Source organism: Epinephelus fuscoguttatus, linkage group LG13 (assembly GCF_011397635.1).
Source record: "Epinephelus fuscoguttatus linkage group LG13, E.fuscoguttatus.final_Chr_v1".
NCBI lineage: Eukaryota > Metazoa > Chordata > Actinopteri > Perciformes > Serranidae > Epinephelus > Epinephelus fuscoguttatus.
Window position 1 is genome coordinate 35,049,435 of NC_064764.1, and position 26,647 is coordinate 35,076,081.

At 42.1% G+C, this 26,647-nt stretch overlaps 1 protein-coding gene across 1 annotated transcript in view; it reads left to right on the forward strand.

The window, feature by feature from the left end:
* The window catches only part of lats2 (large tumor suppressor kinase 2), a 44,584-nt gene that overhangs the window by 1,672 nt on the left and 16,265 nt on the right, over positions 1 to 26,647 (forward strand). Inside the window, exon 2 of the mRNA XM_049595076.1 lies at positions 13,180 to 13,913. Coding sequence (XP_049451033.1) covers positions 13,548 to 13,913 — 366 coding nt within the window. The 5' untranslated portion in view covers positions 13,180 to 13,547. The remainder of the gene's footprint in view (positions 1 to 13,179; positions 13,914 to 26,647) is intronic.

A 26,647-nucleotide genomic window follows, 5' to 3' on the forward strand; every position in this document is an offset into this window, starting at 1 on the left:
CTTTCAACTGCAGTAAGTTTCGTTGTTAGTAAGATGTGTCCTTCCCCCTCCTCTGTAATTCTCAAAATACAGACATTATCGTCCAGATCCTCTCAAATCAGTTGGACATGTTGGATGTTATCTGGGCAGCACTTAAAAAGTCTGTCAGTGGTCAGGAAGAGTCAGATTTTAAGAAATATGTCAAATATTATCAAGATTTCAGAACATATTTCTTCAGATTTCTACCCCAGCATATTGTCAGAAGGGACGTATGTGGTCTTTTTTGGATAAAAACAAACAACGCAAACTAAAGAATATTTTGGACGAGAGGAAGTGGAATGAGTGCTCATAAGTGATCAGCACAGTGTGATCGGCTTATAGATCTGTCCATGAAGACCAGGGATGCACGATAATATCAGCATGTCAGCGGTATTGGCAGATAACGGCTCGCATCACAACAATTTAAAGGGAATGGATCACCTCAGGAATAGGTTGCATTTTCCGATACCTGATCCATCTATTTTGATGATATCAAGGCCGATATTCGATGCAGATATCGGATCGATGCATCCCTACATATAGCAGACCAATAGAACCTTTTACTGTTAGTAAACAGTATGATGTTAGTTGGTGGGCGGGGCTTAGCTGGGGGCAAAACAATTCTTCACAGACATTAGCTAGTGCTAGCTAGCAAGTTCTATCGTTCAGAAATATTCAGTCCCAATGGCGGACTGCACTCCGGCACAAACTAGACTGATAACCAAACCTACAATTCAGTTATCCAGAGCGCCGCACTCTCGGAGCAGCAGAGCGCCGAGTGTAGTGAATGTGTGATTAGTTTAACCACTGTATAATTCATGTAGAAATATAATGCTCCATTTCTTCGACCAGCAGGGCTCTCATTTTAGTGTAGGGCATCAGACTGAATTTACCAACGCACCATGTCAGGTCACTCACTCTCCGGGACCGCCAGTGTTACTTGAATAAGTAAACACTGACCAACGGGACCAGACTGGCCGACCCGTATGCTCTCACTCAGTGGATGGATGATGTCACAGGAAGCCAATCTTACAAAAGAGGACGACACTGGTTTGTTTTGCTATTGAAGCTAACGTTAGCTAATGCGCTAAAAAGTTAGCGTTCCAGAGAAATCCAGTATCCCTCTTAATCCCTCCCCAGTTTCTGATGAGGTGGACATGATAACCCTTAATACACATAACCTTATTCATCCCTACAACAGGAAATACTTTTTCCCTAACCTGATATGAAGTGTGCGCTGCACATGTGAGCATTTTTGATGATGGCCTCCGTCCAGTCCTTTGGTCTTATCACATTTAACCATAGTTGTTTTTGTTGACGGGCAGTGGCGGCTGGTTTTGAGCCATGACTCCTTTTATTCTGGCTCCCAATAACACAACAAGACTTTCGTCGACCTGATAATAGAAATTTTTTGAAATTTTGTGACATCATCCCAATGTGAAGTCTATAGGCCGAGTGGGAACATGCAGGCAGGAGCAGCTGGAGAAACACTATTGCTCATATTTAGTGGGCTGCACACCCTGGAAGTAAGCCCAGAAGCTAGAAACTTTTTTGAGTTATGCGTCAGGTGAGCAGTTCTCATTGGACTGAATAGGCGCCATCTCCAAATCTAATAATACATCCACAATAAATACCTGTGACCACTGCAGAGGCATTTGTTCTGGGTGTGAATGCTGGATTTAACCTTTCCAACTAAAGAAATAAGCCAGATGTCAGTGGGTGTTGGTGGGTTTTTGTGCAGCAGGAAGGAGCTCTAGAGTCAGCATCTAGTGGCCATTACAGGAACTGCAGGTTGAAGTAATTCACATTGGCTTTGACTTTCAGTTGAGTTGTTAATTTCCCATAAATGTGAAAAATCTGTCAACGGCAACATTATGTCACTCATCTCCTGGGTGAGTCAACTTGATTTTGAAGTGACATTTTTTTGTGATATTTTTGTGATATGTTTTATTTAAAGACATGCTCGTCTCTGGAAAATTGGTAAAACAAGTGGACTTATTTTTACCGGCTTGCAGATTTTTATTTTTATTTTTTCAGTTAACATATTTTTATGAAATTATATCATAATTTTTAAATTGTTTTAAAGTAGTTTAATATGATAATTAAAAAATGAAAATTATTTTATATAATAACAATAATGATGATAATAATAATAATAATAATAATAATTATCATTATCATTATTATAATAGTCATCAAGTTAATTTTGTTGAATAACAACTAATGTAAAATAAGTTTTTATTTTTATAGATTATATTATATTTTTATTCATTTTTAAAAAAATATATTTTATTTTTATAAAATTATTTTCTATTATTATTATTATTATTATTATTATTATTATTATCATTATTATTATTATTATTATTATTATTATTATTACCATCATAAGAATCGTCTTTGTTTCAGGAAAATTGGTTTTAAAAAAAAGTAGATTACCTGCTTGCTTTTATTTCGAAGTTTACATATTTTTATACAATTATTTCATAAAATTATTATTATTATTTTTTTTAATAAAGTTATTATTATTGTCGTTGTTATTATTAATATTATAAAATTGAAGTTTCAAAAACGTGTGAAAAATCTGTTGATGGCAACATTAGTTCACTTGTCTCTGTAAGTCAACTTGTTTTTGAGAGGTAATTTTTGTGTTTTACTAGAAAATGTCACAGTTTTAGGAAAATTCTCGAAATAAGTGGACTTATCTTTACCGGCTTAATGATTTTTATAAATTTACATACTTTTTGTCAGTGTACATTTCTTGCAGCATGAAGTGTCAACATTTTTGTGAGACTGAGTGTTTTGCGTACTTTCCTGTCGAGTGTGGTCCATTTCAGAGTCAGAGGTTAGGTCAGAGCAGAGATAAGGCTCAGGTATGTGTTGTTAAAGGTTAGGGTTAAGTATGGAAGTTATGCTGTGTGTTTGTGGATGTGTGTGTGAGCTGCAGTTTTCAGAAGAGCAGTGCACATTTTTTCCTGGTAAATTTTTAAGTTTGGACCTGCCGCTGCGTCCTCCTATTTCCAGACGTGGATCATCCATATCTTTCTTTTTGTTTGGTTTATTTTGGTCAGCATAGACTGTCCCAGACTGTCCCATGATTCAACAGTGGTATGAGTTTACTTGTAGTTACTTGTGGAATGGAATGCTCACTGGTCGGACATGGCGCCTAAAGCATCACAGGAATGGAGGCAAGAGATCCCAGAGATGGGGCAACATCTATGCAGCTTGGCACCCTTGTCTCCGCCCTACTACACCACCCACAAATATAAAAAAGAAAACATGTTTTTATCCATACAAAGTTTTATCTGTACAAACAGTGAGGGCTGTGTCCTTCTCAGAAATGGCCCAAAGGGATGAGGTCTGCCAGGGGGGAGGCGTGGGGGTTGTAGTTCAAGGACTTCTTATGTTTGGCTCCTTTGGTGTGAACGCCATGATTCCAGTACTGGGAAGTAGCTGTGGGCAATGTGGTTAAGATCATAATCACAATGTTAATAAGGGCATATTTTTTATATCCATATACAGAATATAAAACCTTGGGAAATGTGCTCAAAACACATAAAATGATCAACTTGATGTTCTTTGAAATGTACTGTTTGGCAACCATGGCCATCATGTGATATTTTTCCCTCTCTATATTAAGACCAATAAATTAAAGTTTTTCAATGAAACTCAGCTAAGAGAAATCATGTTTTTTATGTCAGTTTTATTTGGTGGATAGCTCTAAAATACTGCGATATTTAAGAGCTTCAGTTGAAGTCAAAGAAGGCAGTCAGAGGTGCGAATCCAAAGCTGCAGCAAATTAAAAATACTTCATACTACTTCACATGAAACGGTTCAGCCTGATGACGTTCTGTATTAGAGGTGTGCCGTGTCATCTTGTTCACGATAATAGGGGTGTAATTTTTAATGATATGAAAAATTCATATCAGGATATCGACGATATTTCGTCTTGTTGACATATTGACGTCATGCTGTTACCCACGGCAACAACAAGCATGGCTGAAAATGAAATTATTACCGACTTCTAGGTGGTTCCAAAAAGAGGAGCAGCTTCAGTAGTGTGGAATAAACTGTGGCGTCCTGAATGTTTTATGAACAGCCCCGGACTTCTCAGACTCTTTTAGTGACTTACTGCTCAGAGAGAACTCATTCAGCAACTCCTCTGGCAGCAGCACAGCGTCTCTCCCTCTCCTCTCTCGCCGTGTGCACACGGGAGACGTGTCATCAAGTGATTTTGTCATAAACCGTTGGTAATATAAACTTATGTGCAACTTGCAGTTTGACAAAAAAATCCATATATGTGACTGTGTGATAGTTGTGGTATCATAACAGCCTGTCACAGGTTACAGTGTGATGATTAGAGGAGAAATGGCAGAGCATAAAGGTCCAGGTGGAAAAAACAACAACTCAATCATTTAGGATTTCACCTGTTGATCTATATAGATAGATCCCAGGGGACATTTTTTGTATTTGGGAGCTAATTTGTGGTAGATTTTATTTAGTTGAACTATTAACATTGTATACAGAATCTGAATCTCACTACTGTTGTTCACAAACTAAAGAAATGAGAGATCATTTTAGTTTTTATTGAATATTTTAAGGAAAACTATTTAATTTATTTTGTTGCAATTCTATTTTCTTAAATTAATTATATATATACTCGTACTCGTTGTCCTCCACTTATCCGGGTCCGGGTCGCAGGGGCAGCAGCCTCAGCAAAGAAGCCCAGACAGTCCTCTCCCCAGCCACTTCCGTCGGCTCTTCCGAGGGAACCCCGAGGTGTTCCCAGGCCAGCCAGGCGATGTAATCCCTCCAGCGTGTTCTGGGGCGGCCCCGAGGTCTCCTCCCAGTTGGACACGCCCGAAACACCTCCCAAGGGAGGCGTCCGGAAGGCATCCTTGCCAGATGCCCGAACCACCTCAACTGGCTCCTCTCGATGTGGAGGAGCAGCGGCTCTACTCCGAGTCCCTCCCGGATGTCCGAGCTCCTCACCCTATCCCTAAGGCTGAGCCCAGCCACCCTGCGGAGGAAACTCATTTCGGCCGCTTGCACTCGCGATCTCGTTCTTTTGGTCACTACCCAGAGCTCGTGACCATAGGTGAGGATTGGAACGTAGATCGACCGGTAAATCGAGAGCTTCGCTTTCTGGCTAAGCTCCCTCTTCACCACAATGGACCGGTTAAGCGCCTGCATCACTGCTGACGCCGCCCCAATCCGCCTGTCAATCTCCCGCTCCATCCTACCCTCACTCGTGAACAAGACCCCGAGATACTTAAACTTCTCCACCTGAGGAAGGACCTCCCCCCCGACCTGGAGTGGGCAATCCACCCTTTTCCGGCTGAGGACCATGGCCTCAGACTTGGAGGTGCTGATTCTCATCCCAGCCGCTTCACACTCGGCTGCGAACCGCCCCAGCGAGAGCTGGAGGTCACTGTTCAATGGAGCTAGGAGGACCACGTCGTCCGCAAAAAGCAGGGCCGAGATCCTCCCATCACCGAACCTGACACCCTCCACCACTCGGCTGCGCCTAGAAATTCTGTCCATAAAAGTTATGAACAGAACCGGTGACAAAGGGCAGCCCTGGCGGAGTCCAACCCTCACCGGGAACAGGTCCGACTTACTGCCAGCCACGCGAACCAGACTCATGCTCCTTCGGTACAGGGACTGGATGGCCCTTAGCAAGGGGCCACCCACCCCATACTCCCGGAGCACCCCCCAGAGGATGCCCCTGAGGACACGGTCGTAAGCCTTCTCCAAATCCACAAAACACATGTGGACTGGTTGGGCAAACTCCCATGCCCCCTCCAGCACCCTGGCGAGGGTAAAGAGCTGGGAGAGTACGAGTACGAGTGTGTGTGTGTGTGTGTGTGTGTGTGTGTGTGTGTATATATAATTTTTTTTTTTTTTTTTTTTACTCATTTTGCATATTGTCAAGAATATCATTATCACAAAGATACCCTGAAATATCAAGATATTGTTTTAGGGCCATATCGGCCACCTCTACTTTGTAGTCTCATTTAGCCACTTGTTAGCAACTGCCTTATTAGAGATACGTAAAAGATTCAAAATTCATCAGTGGGTTATTTACTATTGTATTTTTTGTCATAGAATAAAATGGTAAAATCCCCAAAACTGGTGTTAATGACGGACCTTATTTCAGGTGTCTAACCAAAAATCAGTTCAGAAAACTCATTGACTTAGAGATGAGGGAACTAAGGTTCTTTGTGAGCTGTAATGGAGACGAATTTTGTAAAGTTACCTTTGTTAAATGTTGCTGTTGTCCCTGGCTTCATATGAGAAGAGGAATAGTCAGCTAGCCACTAGGCTAATTTATACAGTGTAAAATGTCATAGTCTTGTGCTAATAACATTAGCATGTTGTATTTGTGGGGAAAGTGTGTCCAGATAAAGACAAGTGTTTGTCTGTGAATGCTGCAAGTTATTGCAAGTTGTTTTTGAGGTGGAACTGCAGCAGACACACCACCACACAAGTATTAATGCTCTCAACAATACTTTCTACAGTTGCTATTAGCTAGCAGTTAAGCTAACTCACTGGTGAAATAGGCAGCGGAGGGTTAAACTGGCTACAAACAACTTTTTAAAAAGCTTGAACACAGCTTGTCTTTATGCCAGTGGTTCGTGGGAACGGTATAAGCCCCAAAAGGTGTCCTGATATATAAATGAATGGAATTGGTGGAGGAAACGCCTTCAGCCCATCAATTATTTTTTATGTGTCAGGATAATTGTGGCTTAAACAATCAGGTGGAATTCTGTGAGTAATCTACCTGCCAATCAGACTTTCTGAAACACAACCAGATCCATTAAATGCTGATTGCTCAACAAAATGGTTGTAATGGCAGACAAGATTTTAAAACCACAGCCGTGTCGAAACTTGCCAGGATTGGATTGTGTCTGGCAGTTTTCCGTGTAGGTAACAAACCAGATCTGTATCTGGAGACCAGAGAGACTTCCAGTGCCAGCCAAATGGAAATCTTTCTGTGGCTGAAGAGGATATTTGAAGCATGTGAGCCGCTCAGTAGGACAGGAAACCGACCAGCCTGTCAGTTTAAGGGTCTTCTCTCAAGAGGTGACAGTTGGCTATTGAAGCGAGACTTTAATTTAGTGGATAGACATTGAAAGAAAGAATGAACATTTTAAATGGAACAATGATAAACTGGGATGTTCAGCCAGGCGCGGTTTTGTCTCTTGAGGTGTTTTTGACCGAACGTTTCTGCCCACCGGGAAGTTCCCCCGAGAACTACATGGTTTTGAACTGTTTTGTATTCACACCCCCAACGGGAACACTAAAGTGACGTGCTGTGAGTTGGCCAGTGGTTGGTATAGTAACGTCACTTTCGTTTTGATGGGTCAAACTCACGTTGTATTACTGCCATATAATCAGTAAAGCCTGGACTTCACTGTTGGTGTATTTGTCCGTGTTTTCTGTCATTGTTTCGTTGGTATTACACTCTGGTTCGACCAGTCCACGTACACTTCCGTCACTCATTCACACTTCCTCCTGTGCTGGGAGATTTCCTGCCTTCTAAGGAACAGCAAGTATCTTCTCTGAAATAGGAGCTTAAAAAGTCCCTCAAAACAGCGTTCTAAGAGCTACGATCGTTCCTAGTCCTGACAGTGTGGACACAACCAAAAAGGCGACTATGCAGAAGTTCCTCAGGTCCAAATGCAAATAGCACCCATTTCCATTTTGGTCATACTGCATAACTGTATAAACAGCTGACTTGGGGGCAGGTCACATGTAGTGACAGGGGTCAGATGGCTTAATTTAAAATGGTTTTGAGCTTTTAGAAGATCAGATATGGTCTGCTATTGTCCACTTATTTACAGGGGTGTAAGAAAAGAACGATACATATGAGTATCTGGATGTGTTTGGTGATACGTAGTATAGTTTGTATGCAAGTGCAAAAATTTGTAATAGTGGTTTTGTGTTGTGTTTAAACCCCCAGTGTTTTAAGTTTTTTTCAGCCATTTGACTTTTTCGCTTGGTGTTTGTTGGACCCATCCACCACCCTTCCCGCCCGCCCTAGTTGGATTTCGCCACCTTCACTTTTGTTTTTGTCCCACCGCATTTGTCCTGATGCGGCTAAACTATGACGGTGACCGGCCGTGTATCATGCCAGCGTTAAAAGGCGACCTTTTTTCGTCTGATGCCGCAAGTCACTGCCCAAGCGTCGGATTTCAACGACTTCAGAGTCTCAATTCCACTACAGAAGAGACTTGATGATTGCTCAAATTAGGAGGGGAAAAAAGAGGATATATCGATATTGGTATCGGTCAAATGAGTTGTTATCTATCGGCATAACAGACATCAGCAAAAAATCCAATATCGTGCATCTCTACAATGCAGCCCTCATGTCTCAGTCAGTTTACATCTATGCATTGACTTGAGTCAAGCAAATTTGGCGAGGGCCCATTCACTGGAGCTTTTTAAGGATTGCTAATTAGCAAATGTTTTCACGCTAACAGGCTAAAATAAGATGGTGAACATGGTTGATATTATACCTGATAAACATCAGCATGTAACCATTTGGAGCATTTAGCTCAAAGCACAGCTGTGCCTAAGTTTAGCCCCACAGAGCTACTAGCATAGTTTTCATTCTGCTACTGTTACCCCGAAGATAACTGTGTCATTGGAGAGTTTTATTGTCCCCAGGATAGTGTGTAATCTATTACAGAGACTTTTAAATCCAGTCAGAGGTAAAGTCCTTTGAGGAACACTCAATCTTTGTCGTTTTTTATGAGCTCGGATTCATGATTAGAACCAAATACAACAGTCTGTTGTGGTTTTGGTGGTTACCATCATTGCTCCCTGTCCTCTCGTCCTCTATTTAATCCAGCAGAAACCCTCCAAACACCTCACACCTCATTGTGTCACCAGAGATGTGAGTGTTTCACGTTGGCCTGCGAGTCCTCACGTGAGGCTCCTGACAGGAACATGTGCATTTACTCTCACACGTCATTCCATCTGCCCTGGAGGAGTAACGCTGCTGTGGCAGAATGCGGAGTATGTTCCCCCAGATAAGACTGTCAAACGGTGTTAAATGTCTGATCTCGGGGGAGCATCGCAGGCAGAGGGGCTGACGCAGGGAGGGCCGCCGACTTGTTTTGACCCCACGTCGGAGCGCTGCGCTCTCACAAGGGTGTTTACCGATGACCACGTCGCAGAAGTATGCAGTGACAGGGGCTGACTTGTGCAACCGCTGCTATGCATTGATGGGGCGCGGAGGGGGGGCAGGTGGTGTTTTATGACCTTGAGCATTCCTGAATTATGCATTAGGTAGTACTGCTCAGGCTGTGCTCGTACTGACTCAGACTTCCAGAATTCCAGGTTTTACTGGACTCAGTCTGATTCCATGTGATGTTTGTCATATTTTATAACCATTACTGGAAATTAAGTCATTTTGTTTTGATTTTTTTGACATAAATATTCTGCCTACCATACACTACAAGACTCTGAAAACACTTTTATTAGACCAATCACACATGATAAAATTTTACAAAGATTGGGGATCTAGCAGGTTCACTGTTTGCAAGATTACAACCAGATTCTTTTTGAGGTTATTTCCCATCCCGCTCCTGGTGGAAAACACAACTCCAAACTCCCTTTAAGAAATATGACGATTTAACAATTCCTTACGTGTCTGCAAAACACATAACTCTACAAACACAAAATAAAATATGTTGACTGTATTTTTGTCAATTCGGCATCAATATAATCCCATTTTGGATACTGTTGCCTCAGCCCACTACCAGCCTCCGTTGGCTAGCTGCCCTATTTTAGTCGGAGGAGACCATGAGAATGAGAAGAGAACTGATTCAGAAATTAAGATTACTCACTAAAATAAGAGCTGGTTGGTGAATCAGACACACACTAGGCCTCATTCACAAACAGTGCGTATGCACAAATCTGTGCTTAAACTGTGCGTACGATCGTTTGACGCACAAATCCGGGATTCATCAATATTTTCTTACCCGAATTTGTTCTTACTCTGCGAACAAATTTAGAACTGCCTCAGACTATGCGTACGCACAAATGAGGAAGGCCGAACTGACATAGAAAATGCAAACATACCTTTTAAGTACATGCAGAGTCTATAAAACCACATTCATGAAAAAGAGATTTAATTAACATTTTTTAAAATAATTAATTTACTAATATATTGGCCAAATGGATTAAATTACCATGAAATTGACTCACGTTCACCCTCATCATTGTGACAATTAAAATATTAACAACAACATGAACAGAAAAACTATCACTCCATCAGCATGCGGATGATCTGTAATGCCGACTGCCATATCCTTAGGGCTGTGGCCTGCTGGCCAGGAGGCACCAATGACTCATTTATTTTGCAAAACAGTACAGTGGAAATGCGTTTGGAGGCAGGGGCTGTGAGAAGTGGATGGCTTGTTGGTGAGCATCTTTTGTTCTAGTCTTTTATTTCAAGATTTTTATTTTTGCAGAGAGTAAGAACATTTCTGTGCAGATATTAGTGAATGAGGCCCACTGAGTTAAACACAGACTCTTGTTCACTTCACAGCTCCACCAGTTTCTCCTCCTTTTTTGAACCAAGACTTGTTCACGTTCTTGCGCCTCAACGTCAGTATCTGCATGAGCTAAAATTAAAGACTTGAGATAGTATTAAGCTTGTTTGATTTTTGTCTGAACATCAAGAAGAGAAAAAGACTGACTTGAGACTGAGATTTATGACACTTTAAACTCAATGATCGAAGGACTGTTCCAATGTCAACACTCACTGTCTCCTCCCACTACAATAGGAGGCTTGTGGTGAGTTATGGTGACAAAATCCAAAATATGAAGTTTGTACGTAAATACAGTTCATCTTTAAGGATTATATTGTTGCCGAATTGACAAGAATCCTGTCGACATATGAAGCCTTTTATTTTGTGTTTCTAGAGTTATGTGTTTTGCGGAAATGTGAGGAAATGTTAGAATTTCATATTTCTTAAAGGGAGTTTGGTGTAATGTTTTCCACCAGGAGCAGGATGGTAAATAATCTTAAAAGGAATCTAGCTGTAGTCTTGCAAACAGTGACCTTGCAAGACCCCCAATCCTTGCAAAATCGTCACACATAATGTGTGACTGGTCTATTAAAAGTATTTTTAAAGTCATGTTGTGTATGGTGGGCAGAATGTTTATGTCCCAGAAATCAAAACAAACTGACTTTATTTCCAATAATGGTTAGAAAATGTGACAAACATCACATGGAACCAGTCTGAGTCCAGTAAAACCTGGAAGTCTGAGTCAGAACGAGGACGGCCTGGGCAGCACTACAACTGAGATGAAACTCATGACTTTATTTAGACACTGGAAATTTGTCTGCCACAGTAAATTTGCTCAAAAACTCATTGACTGTTAGGCCAGTGTTAAGGTCAGGCTGGTATCAGACTGGGATAGAACTTGTTTTAAATACTAGGTAACAGCTGATCACGTCATCCACCTCTGATGAGATGCTACAGAAAACATGTATAAAACCTTACAGTGAAATGTTGTAAAGTCTAAACACTGTCAAACATTTCATGTTGGTGTTGTTTATCAGTGTCCAACTGCAATACGGTCAGTGGGTGTTTCTCAAAGTCAAGGAAGGATCCTTAAATGGCTGAATTTCAAGGACTGTCCCATGTCAAGGATCCTTTACGTTCGACAGAGGACTGAGTTCTTCCTTCAGAGAACTCTCAAGGATGCATATGTGTATCCTCAGTGGGTATAAAATACCCACAATTCTTTGCGAACAATGCAGGGCCTCTCCAGTGACACCTGCACCAGCGGAGCTCAGCAGGATTTAGATAAATATGTCATTTATTTGGATTAATATCGCCAGGAGTTTTTATCACACAAGCATGAAAAACCTCATAATTTACACTTTCCAATGTGCCCACTGCTGAATATTAGAGTTTTTAAAATACGTGATTTAGATAAAACATAGTAGTTTTAAATTAATCAGTCACAGCACTGATGGAGCGCCAAGTGTGAAGTAAGGAAGGACCCGTTCTACCAAGGAAGGATCCTTGACCTTGAGAAACACCAAAAGTTTGGTCATAGTTGGGGGGTGCGGTGAGGGTGGAGTCGGCAAGAGGGCCAACAGTCCTCTTCCCCTACAGCTGTTAACACTAGCATGTTTTAGTGAATTCTACGCATGTTTCGAGACGGAACAGCAGCGCTAACGCTACTCAACGCCATTAGCCTATGCTGTGATGATGTTTTATAATGTTATTGCAAAGGGACTGGCAAAATCATGAGCTACAGGTCCTTAGAGGCTTCACAACTTTTTCCCAAGAAGCTAAACAATCTAACACTTTTTGGATGAAGCGTTAGATCCTTTTTGTTTAACCAGAAACAGCCCTGAAATCACCGTCACCAAACCCACCAGACTCCATTTAAATAAACAGTGATTTTAGCGTGAATAGAGCCAGAATATTTTAACATCTAACTGGGTGAATTAAGGGTTTATTTTAATCAAACCGGAGTTGGTGATTGTTAAACTAATGCAAAGTGGAACCAAGATGGCTTCTGTGAGTTTTATTTTGCTTCTGTTGGCTTTGAATGACGAGTGTTTGATGATGATAAAATTGCTGGGTTTTTTTATGGAGTCTGGTGGGTTTGACGATAGTAACTTTGGGACCATTTGTAGACCAACAAAAAGGTCTATCTCTGTTGGGATCCTTTCAATAATCTTGGCTGACACTTTCTTTCTTAACAATTTGAGCCTGTCAGTGGCAAAAACAAAAACTTAGGTGGACGTAAATTGATGGTGTGAACGAACCTTGAATGTTTCCATTGCAGTCTGGACACTGCTCGCTTAATACTGGACCGACTTCAAAAATTGTTGTTCCCATTATTCACTTCAAAAACACAGAAAATTAGGGTCTAGGTTGAAAAATACCCTGTAAGTCTGGATTTTAAGTTCATGACGTTTTGTATGATGTGTCCTCTTTGATGAGCTGTTGACATTTTTGGTTCACCTCCACATATTTGGTCCATTTAATTAAAAGCACAACCTCTCCTGTGCGTAAGATGTAAACTGCCCAGTGTTTGCTTTAAATTTAGAAAATAAGAAAAACATAAACACCATGCATGACCGCAGTCCACCGTGCTCTAACTCCATCCCTTTCTCCACAGGCGGAGATTGGCAGCATCATGGTTTGGCTCCGCGGTGCCCTCGTGACCGGCTGCATTTCCTGGAATAAGCTGGAACCTGAGCCTTGAAAGCCACACCATGGAATGTCTGTAGTACCACACCTCAGCGTCATCCAGCCCACCAGCATCTGCAGGAATCAGACACAAAGAGAGACACAACAAAACAAGGGACACAGAGGAGGACTCTACAATCTGTGCCTCCAATCTGTGCTCCTGGAGACTCTGCACTATTTAGGTCAGCCAGCTTGAAAGGGATCTTTTGGAGGGTGTTGGGGAGTGTGTGCCAGCTTGTGTGTGTGTGTGTGTGTGTTTCCCTTTTAGAGTAGGTGCCTGCCCTGGGCACTGAGGCCATGAGGCCCAAGACTTTCCCTGCTGCCCCGTATGTGGGCAACACACGCCAGCGGCTCCAGGAGATCAAGGAGGGTCTGAAGCAGCCGGCCAAGCTGGTGAGCCAGGCCCTGCACGGGGGCAGCTCCCGGACAGAGGGCGGCAGAGGGGCCGACTGCAAGAGCGGGAAAGACACAGCCAGCCGACAGCAGCAGCTCCGACCCCCGCAGAAGTTCAACAACTACCAGAATGCCTTGCGGGAAATCCGCAAGTCCCTCATGCCCTTCGCCAACGAGTCGGGCCCATCTTCTGGGTCAGGACACCCTGCAGGTGCCGGGGAGGTCAACCGGCAGATGCTGCAGGAGCTGGTCAACGCCGGCTGCGACCAGGTGAGCCAGAGACAGAGGAGGAGATGTGTTTGAGCGTGCATGTGTGTGTGTATATGGGTTAATGTCTCAACAGTTTCTCGTAGGAGTGTGTGGTCCTGTCCTGGGCACGAGAACGTGCTTTGGATGCTGATGTTCATATCGATCTAACCATCTCTGTAGCTGTATCAGTGCCTCGCAGGGCGGTGTTGTAAATCAGTGAGTGTGACTGCTTCATGGTAATATTAGATTAACTAATGGTTTAACTACGTTAGCTTTAAAAGTCAAAATCTTTCTCCACAATCTCCAGCATCAGAAGTTCTCAAAGTGTTGATGACTGAGGGCCATTTCAGGGAGTCAGCTTTTGATTTATCTTACGACATTTTTATGACGTTTTTATGACATACTAACACTTTGCAAAAGCTATAGCAGTCATCAGTCATAAATCCAACATAACACATTGATTACATTCTAGTTTTACAATTTTAAAACAGATAGAGACAGTACACTGTTTGACGTTGTTGTACCTACAGTAGTGGAGCAATGATTTCTGCTGGGGTACGGCAACACCACTTGGACAAAGTGGACCAAATTGTTGGGATGAAAGTGCGAAGATATTAACAATTAATGCATGTCTTAAGTGGGCACCAGATGCTAAAATAGATGCTAAAATATTTTAAATAGACATCATAAAAAGCAGCAGTTATCACTAATATCGTAGTTTTAGTAAGTTTTTTGTTTGGAAAATTGACAGTGACAGTTCCTGAAATAAAATATAAAACTGCTTTTGCACCTCTGCTGTGTGAATGTGTGAGACAGCGGAGAGACAGAGGACGAATTGTAGCATGTATTAATACAGAGTGTGAGTATGTTACTCTGTTGTGTGCATCTCAGCAGGTGTTGCTCTGCTGTTGTAAAAGCCTCTCCACTCAGACGTTCAAAGCCGCTCTGCCTCCTTCAGTCAGGAATTTTTAATGAAAGCAGTCAAGAGCGCCATAGATGCAACACAATACACTCTTTACTGCCAAGTGTGCAGCGCTGCGGTTATGTAACGCCAGCCTGAGCGCTGAAATGTTGAAATATCAGGTGGATTTCCCAACTGGGCTGTTTGGAGTTTACTCCCTCTGTCCCACGTGAGGAACGCGAGAGCGCCATCAAATGTCTCTGGAGAAGAAGAAAGAGGAGGGAGAGTGTCTCCACGGGAAGTGAGGGCCTCCTGTATGCGCAGCCTTCAGCCACTGAGTCACTGAGTGTAGGCGTCATGTGGATGCTGTCAGTCAGGGGTCACTGCACTTCACCTTGAGATGGAGGAGACTTGACCTCAGCATCAAACCACGACATTATACTTTCCAAACTTTTAGAGCCATTTTATGCATTTAATATATTTACAGTTCAATTTTTAGAACTTTTTTCAGTTTCTAAAATGTATCTAAAACTTCTTAAAGTGTCATTGCACCCACATAAGGCCCGTTTCCACCGTGGGAACTTCAGGGTAATTTTACAGGGCCGAGGCCATTGGTGCGTGTCTCCACCGCAGGAACCACCCCCGAAGGACAGAGTTCCGGAACTTTTACGGGGGCTAAACAAGTCCCTGCCTCGGGGTAGGTACTCAGAACGGCCCCGAAAGACTCCTGGCTGGGGCTTGGGGTTCACTTGGTGCTGATTGGATATACTCAAGGAGGGATGTGATGTCAACAGAAAGCAACAAAATAGCCGGCATTTTTAAAACTCAGCAGACGAGGGTTAGCTCGTTCATATAGCTTCCACCGCCATGTAAAAAAAAACTCACTAAATGGCCTGTGAAAAAAAATATCTTTTCCAGCGGATATCTTAGTTACAACATGATTGAGCTAGCAAAGCAATTTTGTGTTGATATGTGTGGTATTTATTCAGTTTTGGGAAATCACGATGTCTAGAAAGCATCAGTGGCTGCAGCTGACAGGGACAGCTAACAGCAGCAGCAAAGCTAACATCAGGACGTCATCTGTTAAAAGCCTCCTGTTGTCGGATACGACATGAAACTACTCCAGTTAGCTCAATCATGTTGTAACTAAGACATCCGCTGGAAAAAATATTTTTTTCACGGGCCATTAAGTGAGTTATTACGGACACCGCTATCGGCTAACGGCGTCCCTACGTTGCGCAACGATTACGTCACATCCACAGCCCGTAACTTTACAGAAACCTTCCTCCTACTCCGCTCTCTCAGTGGAGACACGGCGGTTGAGAGGGCCGAACGAGAGGACGTTCCTGTAGTAGTTCCTGCCCCCCAAATAGTACCAGGAACTTCTTCAGTGGAAACGGGCCTATAGTTCTGGTGAGGGGACAGACATTCATCATGCTGCACCCTGATGTTACATGGAGCTGAAACAAAGCGCATGTTCATTCCAACAATAGCAATAACAATACAGGGAGGGTCGTGTTGACGTGGGTCTGTTGCTATATTGTACTATTGGAAGATAAAATATGACCCAGGGAGTCCAGTTTGAGAGGTTATTATATGTCATGACTCCAGTTACATATTTATCCTGGTGTAGGAATCACAGCAGATGAATGAGGAAGTCTTCCACTGTCACATTTAACATTTCACGTGCATTAAATGTTGCATTTTACTCCTTTCTCTGCTCTTCAGTCAATTTATGTAGGATGTAGGAGCTGAAAAAAAGGTTTTGACAGGATAGTCTTTCTAAATTTCTTAATTTGTCAGGTGACATATTTCCGTCAGTATAATTTTCTACATGTTGTTGTAATACTCATTTCAACCATGAATGCACCACGACCCTTTGTTCTAAATAGGACTAGAAGCATTTATGTTGTCCTCCAGGTGAGGTTTAATTTCTCCCTGCACTCTTTAACGCAAGGTACCTATTAGGGGTGGGAATCACCAGAGCATCCATGATACGATATTATCATAATACTTAAGCCACAATACAATATTCCTGCGATTTTAAACATATTGTGATATGCTAATGATTGCATTAAAATATATTAGGATTTATTACATTTTCTTAACTGTAAATTATGTCCCCAAAGGAAAACAATCCAATAAGATTAAGTTGTTCGTCTGTTCATCACATTTCAGCCATTTTTTGCTGCAGAAAAAATATCTAGTGGACTAAAAAAGCAACTGATTATATTATTCTAGTGTGCTACCTAAAGTTTAATTTGTATATGTCATATTAATCATTCATTCATTCATCTTCTAACCGCTTCATCCTCTTGAGGGTCGCGGGGGGAGCTGGAGCCTATCCCAGCTACATCGGGCGAGAGGCAGGGTACACCCTGGACAGGTCGCCAGACTATCACAGGGCTGACACATAGAGACAGACAACCATTCACACTCACATTCACACCTACGGACAATTTAGAGTTACCAATTAACCTAGTCCCCAATCTGCATGTCTTTGGACTGTGGGAGGAAGCCGGAGCGCCCGGAGAGAACCCACGCTGACACGGGGAGAACATGCAAACTCCACACAGAAGGGCTCCCATACACGGGATCGAACCAGCAACCCTCTTGCTGTGAGGCGAGAGTGCTAACCACCACACCACCGTGCTGCCCGTCATATTAATCATTTGGATTTAATTAATTTGAAATTTTAAAGGTGGCACAGTGGTTAGCATTGAGTTTGCATGTTCTCCCTGTGTCAGCGTGGGTTTCCTCCAGGTGCTCCAGCTTCCTCCCACAGTCCAAAGACATGCAGGTTAATTGGTGACTCTAAATTGTCCGTAGGTGTGAATGTGAGTGTGAATGGTTGTCTGTCTCTATGTGTCAGCCCTGTGATAGTCTGGCGACCTGTCCAGGGTGAACCCCGCCTCACGGCCAGTGTCAGCTGGGATAGGCTCCACCCCCCTGCAACCTCTAACAGGATAAGTGGTTACTGAAAATCTATACTTGGCACTGTGTGACGATACGATATTGCCACACAAGAATACCGCAGTATTATGCTGTATTGATTTTTTTCCCCAAACCTAGTACCTATATTGTGTGTTAACAAGGTCTACAATTTTACTGTCATGTCTCTTGTGGTTGTGGCTCAGAGGTAGAGCAGGTCGTCCACTAATCAGAAGATCAGCAGTTCGATCCCTGGCTGCATGTCAAAGTATCCTTGAGCAAGATACTGAATCCCAAATTGCTCCTGATGGTTCGTCCATCGGTGTGAGAGCGCGTTTAAAACTGAGTAGCAGGTGGCACCTTGTATTGTAGTGCAGGTTACCATTTCTTTTTCACAGATGAAAAAGTAGATAGTAAATTAAAGAGATTACCCTGGCAAAACATTTTGCAAACAGGTGAGAAAACACATTAGATCAGAATTAGAAAATGGATCCCAGGATTTCTTTTTTTATTTCAGGGATTCCATAGTGTTTAAGTGTGGAGAATGAGGCAGGCTTGCATCATAAAATGCAGCTGATCCAGTTCAGATTTGGTACACCAGTGGTTAAAGGACTCGAGGAAGGGCCCTGTGATGGAGCTCGGCATGTGAAGAATGCTCAGCTCAAGCCCATGCACAGCACTAAGGAAGAAATCCTCCCCCGTCCACCACAGCGGAGTTATACGAGGCTGTGTGCTGATGGTGGGGCCTTTGCTTTGTGTCTTGTTACCTCGCTTTACATTAATGAGAGGGTCAGGGGGCTGAAATGGTTTCATTGGTACTAGATCAACTGTCACGAAGGGGTGTTTTTTCCTGTCTTCTTACCTTTTACTGACCCTGGAGACACTGAAGTTTAGAGTTTTATAGGGAGCAAGCTTTCAAAGGGCCATTGTTGGCATGGTCTGTATGTGCAGTGTGTCACAACCATCAATATTGAACACTGAAAATACAGAAATATAAGTGATTTTAAAAACTACAAAAAAATGAAGGTTCATTTCAAACGTCTCTCAGAGATAGTAGAAGAAACTGTGAAGAACTTGTTGGCTGAATGGAGCCATTTCCTCGCCTGCGATGGCGACTGGTTGACCTTCATTGCCGCCTTCCACCATTGTGAATGGACCAGAGCAGAGTCAATACAAACAGGAAGTGAACATTCAATGGCAGCAGGGTGGAGCAATTCCTCCCGCTGCCGTCGAGTCGCCACCCAACATGTCGCCGCTTCTCCTCCTCCTCTTCTGTCTCTGGTCTTTGTCCCTCTGTGTCTCTGTAGACATGTGTCTGTTCCATTCTTACGAGGAAAGCACATGTTGATGGATGTTAAGTACAGAAATGAATGAGTCATCAGAATTGAGGTCAAGTCAATAATGTAACAACAACAATGTGGGTAATCAGTAATCCAGTACTTAGTTTCATTCAGATTGTTTTGCCTTCAAAGCACATGTGTGAAGTGATCAATGTGTATCAGAGAACTGAACGTGAAGTCCTATATGACTGGATCATGTGGGAATTTAATTTGAAAGGACAGACACAGTAAGTGACCACGCTCAGCAGTCAGACAGGAGTCAGGGTAATCTCCAGGGCTGGTAGCTGCGGTTATTCCACAGGCTAGTTAATAACATGTCGGGCAGGAAATCCAAAGCGTGGGATCATTTTGAGAAGGTGAAGGACGAACCCAAGGTGATATGTAAACTCATCTTCATTGGTCGACTACAAACATGACGTATCATCTGAAACATGGAAGTAGCTACATGCCCATTAGCCCACAGCGTCATTAACAGGCGGCTCGCTCAGTGTGTGACGTGCACTTGTAGATAAAATATAGGCCTATATTAATGAAGGTTCATTAGTACGGTTTTGTATTTCTCTGTAATGTAGCACAGTGTTAACAATGTTACTGACACTATTCTTTCTCACACCTTCAACTCAAACCACCACAATATATTATTTAATAGCTAAATTAATATCATAAACATGCGGGCAACTAGTCGACTAATGGCCCTGAATGATGACTGTTGGTCAACTAGAAAAATTCTTAGTCGGGGGGGCAGCCCTAGTCTTAATGGGTTCAATTGAGACAGCTTTTAAAGTGGTTTTTGAAACTTGGCTCTGTTGCTTCATGACGTGCTTTGATGTCTTTTCCCTTGATGGGATGTCAACCCTCTAAACAGACTTCAAACAATAAGTGCAGGCAGAGGTTGAATGATCAAAAGCTAATGTCTACTAATGGCCAGCTGACAGCTCTCATGCACAGATGGTGTACGGATGCACAGGAGGAAATCACAAGTCTGAGTTCATAATCCAAATAAAACATAATTTAAAGACAAGCAAAACAAACTAGGCAAGCATTTTCACACCGCTATGAATCTGTATAAAATGTTTCCTATTGCACCCAGAATCTGATTTTGACATATTCAAGTATATACTAAGGTTTCTGAGATAAATTGCTGAGCAGCAGTTGCAATACAAAGTGGAAAGAATGCAAATATTAAAAGTGTAAGGTAATAATACAGTGCAAATAACTTGCAAATCCAAAAAGTACACAGTATATACCAAAAACAAACAAAAGATCGAGGTGAAATAAGTAATAAATAATAAAAAGAACCTGCCTCTGATGCCAGTTCAACATGTTTAATGGAGACTACAGTTCGTCTTCATACTCATTTTGACTTTCCTCCTCTCACCTGCACACACACTTGATTGTGTTAATGTTCAGGTGTCATTAATTCCACATTCATATCGCTGCTCTAGATTTCTTTCAGAGATGACAGCCTCCATTTTTAGGCCACCTAACCGTAGTTTTTCTTTTTAAAACTTCTTCCAGAGCCATTATGGCCGTCGCAGGTCAGCCGCTGCGTCCTTGAGCACCCCTCACCTAATTTCTTCTCTGCAACCCTGTTTGTTCAGGCCGACTCTTATCAGCTGGCCTCGTCTTCCTCCTCCTTCTTTGTCTCTCCCGTCTTCTCCAGCTGCAAATTACAGAGCGATGTGGCTCGTTACATAATCACTTTTCTTTTTTTTAAAGGAGGAAATGTTTTGGAGGGGGAGCGAGGGCGAGGGGGGGCGGCATGCCACGCATCGAGATGACAGGGGAAAGAAAGGAAACGAAGGGAAGGAGGGGTGTGTGTTCCTTCCCTGAGCTTCACGGCCGTCCTCACAGGCCTCCTACTGTACGTACAGGACAAACTGCGGCCAGGCAGGAATCCGGCGCACGCTAAGCGTATTAAAGCCTTCGACGTGTGAGCGAGCAAACACTGCGGTGTTTATGTAATGACGAGGCCAACAGGATGTGACTGGGAGGCAATGTATGTGTTAGTGTTCATGGTTTGTATGTTGGCGTGGAGGACGTGGCTTTTCTCGGCTTGCTGTAATAATTTTAGGCGTAACCTCGTTTGAGATTCTTACATGCTGCTGCCATGGATGAGGAAGAGGAGGGGGGAGGATGGTGCAGGTTTTTATGGCGCTCTGTTTGGAAATGATGCATGGACGTCTATCCATCTGAGCGTCCTCCATATGGCTTTGATTTCCCCCCATGCTGGAGTGTGTTTCAGAACTGGGTCAAACAGACGACTAATATATAAAATAAAACAGACTGTCACCGCCGTGCAAAACAAAAAGAGTGTGTGTGTGTGCTTGTCATGTCAGTCTGTCAGAGCAGTTTGTGTGTTTAGAGTTTGTAGGCTGGTGATTATGCGTTTGGGATAACTCGGCGGCTTGCGGCCCCACGACCATTATGACAAGGGTACAAATGTGGCCTGGATATTTTCGACAAAGAGAACGAGGGAGGAGGAGAGATGGGAGAAAGACTATCCAGAATGCAAATAGCTTGAATTCCTGCTTCCTGGGCTGAGGAATGTGAGCGAGGAACATCTGTCGCCATGACAGCCGGGGTCACCAGGCCCGCCTCCACCCAACACACACACACAGGCGCACACAGACACACATGATCCAAGAGAGGAAGCGACGAACAATAAAAAGCAGACTCTGACTGTGTTTTGATGGTTCAATATATCTCTCAGTTTATATGTGACTCTCTGTCTCAGAGCTGTTTAATATTTAAACCAAATATTTTATACTTATCACAGATACCTGTTTATTATTCTGTAAAACACAAGATCAAATTTATTGACCCTCAAGTGGAAAAAGAGATCTTCTGTTGCGCTTAAACTACAAAGAATTACAGTGTATGTGTGATGTTAGCTGGCGAAGAGGTCGGGGACACAGACGTACGACGACAGCCAACTTTATTTTATTTCATTTTTTAATGCCCGTGTGTCACTTTGAATCATTCTGTGTCCCCACTCTAAATTCAGAGGATTACATGTGTTAAATCTTTGGGGGTTGTACTGAGATTTTTTTTTTGGGTATCTTTTTTTTTTTCCTTCACAACAGTATCTTCATTGATTTTAACAGCAATAAACAAAGACATACACATAACAGTATGTGCATATAAATACATCCAGAAACACGTAAAAAAAAAAAAAAAGATACCCAAAAATAATCTCAGTACAACCACCAAAGATTTAACACACATAATCCACCCCAAAAGTATAAATTAAAAGTAAATAGATAGATAAAAAAATAAATAATTAAACAAAAATAAGTGAATAAATTAAACAAATAAATGAATAAAAAAATGAATAAAACAAAAATTAATAAATGAGAGAGAAAGAAATAATAATAAAAGGGGGAAAAAAATCAAACTACGATTAAGGACCATGTTAGTGCAATGCAAAACACTTCAGTTAAAGTGCAGATTATATCAACATATACATTTTGACAACAACAAAGAAAAAAACCTGACTGATTTGGACCTGATTTGGATATTGCAGAGCTTCACTTATAGCCATTCCCCCGCTGCTCCCATCATGTGGGTTCAGTCTGTCCTCTCTATAAAACACAAGAAGGGACCCCAGATGTTGTGAAAGACTGATTAATTACCCCTGACAGCATGTGTAATCTTTTCCAAGGGCAGAGTTGTTGATAATTCAGAAATCCATTTACCCATACTCAGCCTGCCAACTTTCTTCCATGAGAGATTAATAACTGTTTGAGCCAACAACAGGCCTGGGTCAGATGGTTTAATGGTGATGTGATGCCACAAATAAAATAAATGTTTGGGAAACCCTGATTTCACATTGAAGAAGACACCTGAAACAAAAAATATTTAAAGACAAGACAATGAAAGTTCTAACTAGAGGATGTCACAGGTCTGAAAAGATTGACCCAAACCAGTATTGACCCGGGAAATTTGTTTAGAGATCTCATTGGAGTAGCTGTGAGCACTTTGGGCACCACAAGCCAAGTGACATCTAGTTTCATTACACTAGAGAGAAGGCAGACATCTCTACGGCTGATATCTCCAACACTCGGCAACTCACACCAAAACAATCTAGACAATAAATAGCACTGCAGGTAAGAGGAAAAATATGCATCTTTGATTTTGTGGTGAACTGCCTCTTTAAATCTGCCTCACTTACACAATGTAGACCCTTAATAACTCAGCTATACTGTACTTTATTATCATCGCACCATTAAAGCGAGTAAGAATTTGAGTAAAGCAGTGAAACAAACAAGGTAGACGGACTGAGCGAGTGAGAGAAGGACATAATGTGACATTACTGGGCGGCTCTGGCAGCCAGCACTCTCTACTGGCTACACAGGAATGCAACAGACACACACTCACACACAGGAAACAGAGTATAAACAGTGGTGTGTGTGTGTGTGTGTGTGTGTGTGGATGGTCAGTCAGTCTCGGGCTCAGGGACACAGTAGTGTATGTATGTATGAACATGCGGATGCAATAGGAGGGGCTGAACGCAGGCGTGTGCACACTGCACGCACTTGTGTATTTCCACCTATACAGACGCACTGTGATGGAGACACACACACACACACACACACACACACAGATGTTACAGAAGGCGTAGAAAGTGTGTGGCCTTGGCATTTCCTGGCTTTGAGAGCAGACTGTGCCCACAGTTGCTGCGTGGTCCCTCTGTTGAACTGTTTTGATTTAGTTTCCTCCCGACAAATGAAGCTGGTCAGTGTGTCTGAGAAACTGCAGCGGAGGAGACACAAAATGGCCGCACGGCGATGAAACTTCTCTCCTCAGCTGCTCTTGCTTTTCTTTTTTATTGTTTCTGTTGTTGGATGATATCAGAGAGGTGTTTCAGTTATAAAGCTGTCCCTCATTGACGTGAATGGGGTGGACAAAATAACAGAAACACCAGGACTGTTCAACAGCATCACAAACTGTAGCAGGATTTATTGCAGGACTGTTGTATTAGACCACATTAGTTTTTGTTTGGTGTACCAAATAAAGCAACAATGACTACAGTTACATGCACACCAATATTCCACTATTATTCTAAATATGAAAGTATTGTGAATTTGATACGGGTCATGTAAACAACATAGTAAAATAACGCGTTTTCCGATTAAGATGAGGGATATGCCGGTGTTAATCGGGTTTTAGTAGCATTTTTTAAGCACAGCACATTCAGGTATTTACTGCAGTTTGCGGCACACGGCCTCTTGTCTGTTCACAGTCAGCTCTGTGTGTTGTACACAAACCAACTCACCAACAGTTTGAAAGGCAAGGGTAGAGATCCATGGCCAAAAGAAAAGCCCATGCTTCTGGTCAGAAGGAGAAACACACCCACTTTAAAACATTATGAAAGACTTGGATATCAGCAGGTATTTGGATGTGCGCAAATATCCTAACACACATTTTCAAGAAGATGGTGGAAGGAATGAAAGAAGGAGGCTGAGTTTGCACAGTTGAAGAGAGACCTGTACTATGAAGCCAGCATCTTACCCAGGATATATTTTCGTTATCTGGTTTGACTAACTCATCACATTTCCTATCCAGCCACGAGCAGGTTCATGTGAAAGAGGCGGGGGTGTTAATGACGAGTGACATCATCAGAGCCATGAATATAGGAGCCTGCTTCATAAGATATGAGATGAAACGGTACCAAGAGTGTGAGACAGTAAAATATCAGTGATGTAAAAAAAACCTCTGTAATCTTACATCAGAAAATCTAGAAACATTTTCAGAATGAGGAGAAAAAAAACAGAATATTTTGTGCATGTAAATGTAGTCAGTAAGTGTAAATAGTTTCAGTGACAGTTCAGTAATAAACTGCCCCAAATGTACTGAAGGAAAGAAGCACATCAGTGAAAACCAATTGAAAGCAGAAGACAAAAGTTTTTTTCACTGAAGATCTTCAACAAGTTTCTAAATGCATTTTTATTATTTTTCCCCGACTCGAGGGACTTCTCTCCGACTGCCCGGCTGCTGAGTGATTTATAAACTAGCAGCAGCACTTTAAAATCTTCTAAAATGATCCTGAAGCCATTGTAAAGATTTAAGAGTAGGAACAATGTGCTCAGTTCTCCTGGTTCTTGTTAGAAATCTGGCAGCAGCAGCAGCAGCAGCAGCAGTCTGAATGTGCTGCTGTGGTTTAACGGTCTTTTTGGGAAGAGCAGCGGAGAGACCGTCGCAGTCGTCCATAAATAATAATGCATATGTTATAATAGCTGCAGAGCACCTTTTTATATTTATGGTGTGAAACTAAAACTGTAATATACTGAGGATTTGACAATTATCATACTGTTTCCTTAATGTGAAGCTACTTAATGCTTCATAATGACACATTTAATGACATCATTGTAATAAATAAGCACAAATGTTGGTTTTACATCCAAAGCACCCTCCGTTAGCTCCAGTTTATTGTTGTTGTGATGTAATTCAGTGAGTACAGCAATGATTTAACACTCTCAGGGTCGCTGTGACCTCCTCTCATGGCCATATAAGTGACTGTGAGTAATGAAACTCTCCTGATACCATCATCTGCTGAAGAGTTTAATGTGTCGCTGCAGTTGCTGCGTGCAACCAGCAGGGGTGCCTGAGTGTCGGGGCTGAATGCCGGCTCTGTGAGAGCGGCCGGCCGAGGTCTGAAATGTCTTTGCAGTGAGGTCATATGCCATTTGAGGGGATTTCCTCATGTAGGTGTGGGTCGCTGCGTCGGAGAGGGGAAGACAGATTTTCTGTTGTGTTTATCTCACACTGTTTGTTTACATGTTTACTATTGTGAAAAAGAGACAGGAAGTTGATGGTCGTCTTGTTCGCCCACCACACCACTTGGAGGAATTTTGATTTGCAGGTGTGGTTGATGTGTACACGACTGCACAACATACACAGGACAGTGTTTTCATGTCCGACAATAATAAGGTGAATTTAAGTCGCTTATACTTGAGATTTGGGACAAAACCTTATTTTGGGGGGTTTTGATTTTTGCTTTTCAACTAGGCTGGAAAATATATTTTTTCCTTGTAATGGGCCAACCTCCCACTGATTGAATTTTTTCTTGAATAGCATATATGATGGATGTCAGAGGTAAGATCTGACAGAGTTAACGTCTTACAGACGTTGTCAAAAAGTTATGTATTCATTAATTTTACAGCAGTCGTATTGAGTAACCATTTTATTTTTCAAAGTTGCTAGAAGTTCTCTTAATATTAATCAAAATACTCATTTTTAAACTATAATTCTTATTAAGGTGTGATTTATAAGGGCTGCAAAGTTGATCTGGTATGGTTGAGACACACCTGATAGCAGTATTTTTCAATAAATTCATCAAAAAATAAAAAGCGGACCAGTACTCGAACAGCATTCCCGACTTTTTGGAAACTAGGAAATGAGACAGGAGTCCGTGGAATATAGCTAACCCCTTTTATATCTGATTAAATTCTGTTTTTGTAGAAAACAGAAGTTGACAAAAATCTGGGACTCATCTTTAAAAGGCCAACATTTTGATGAAAAATATATTTAAACAAAGATAATTATAGCGGTACAGTTTTACACTGATGTTATCATTATGT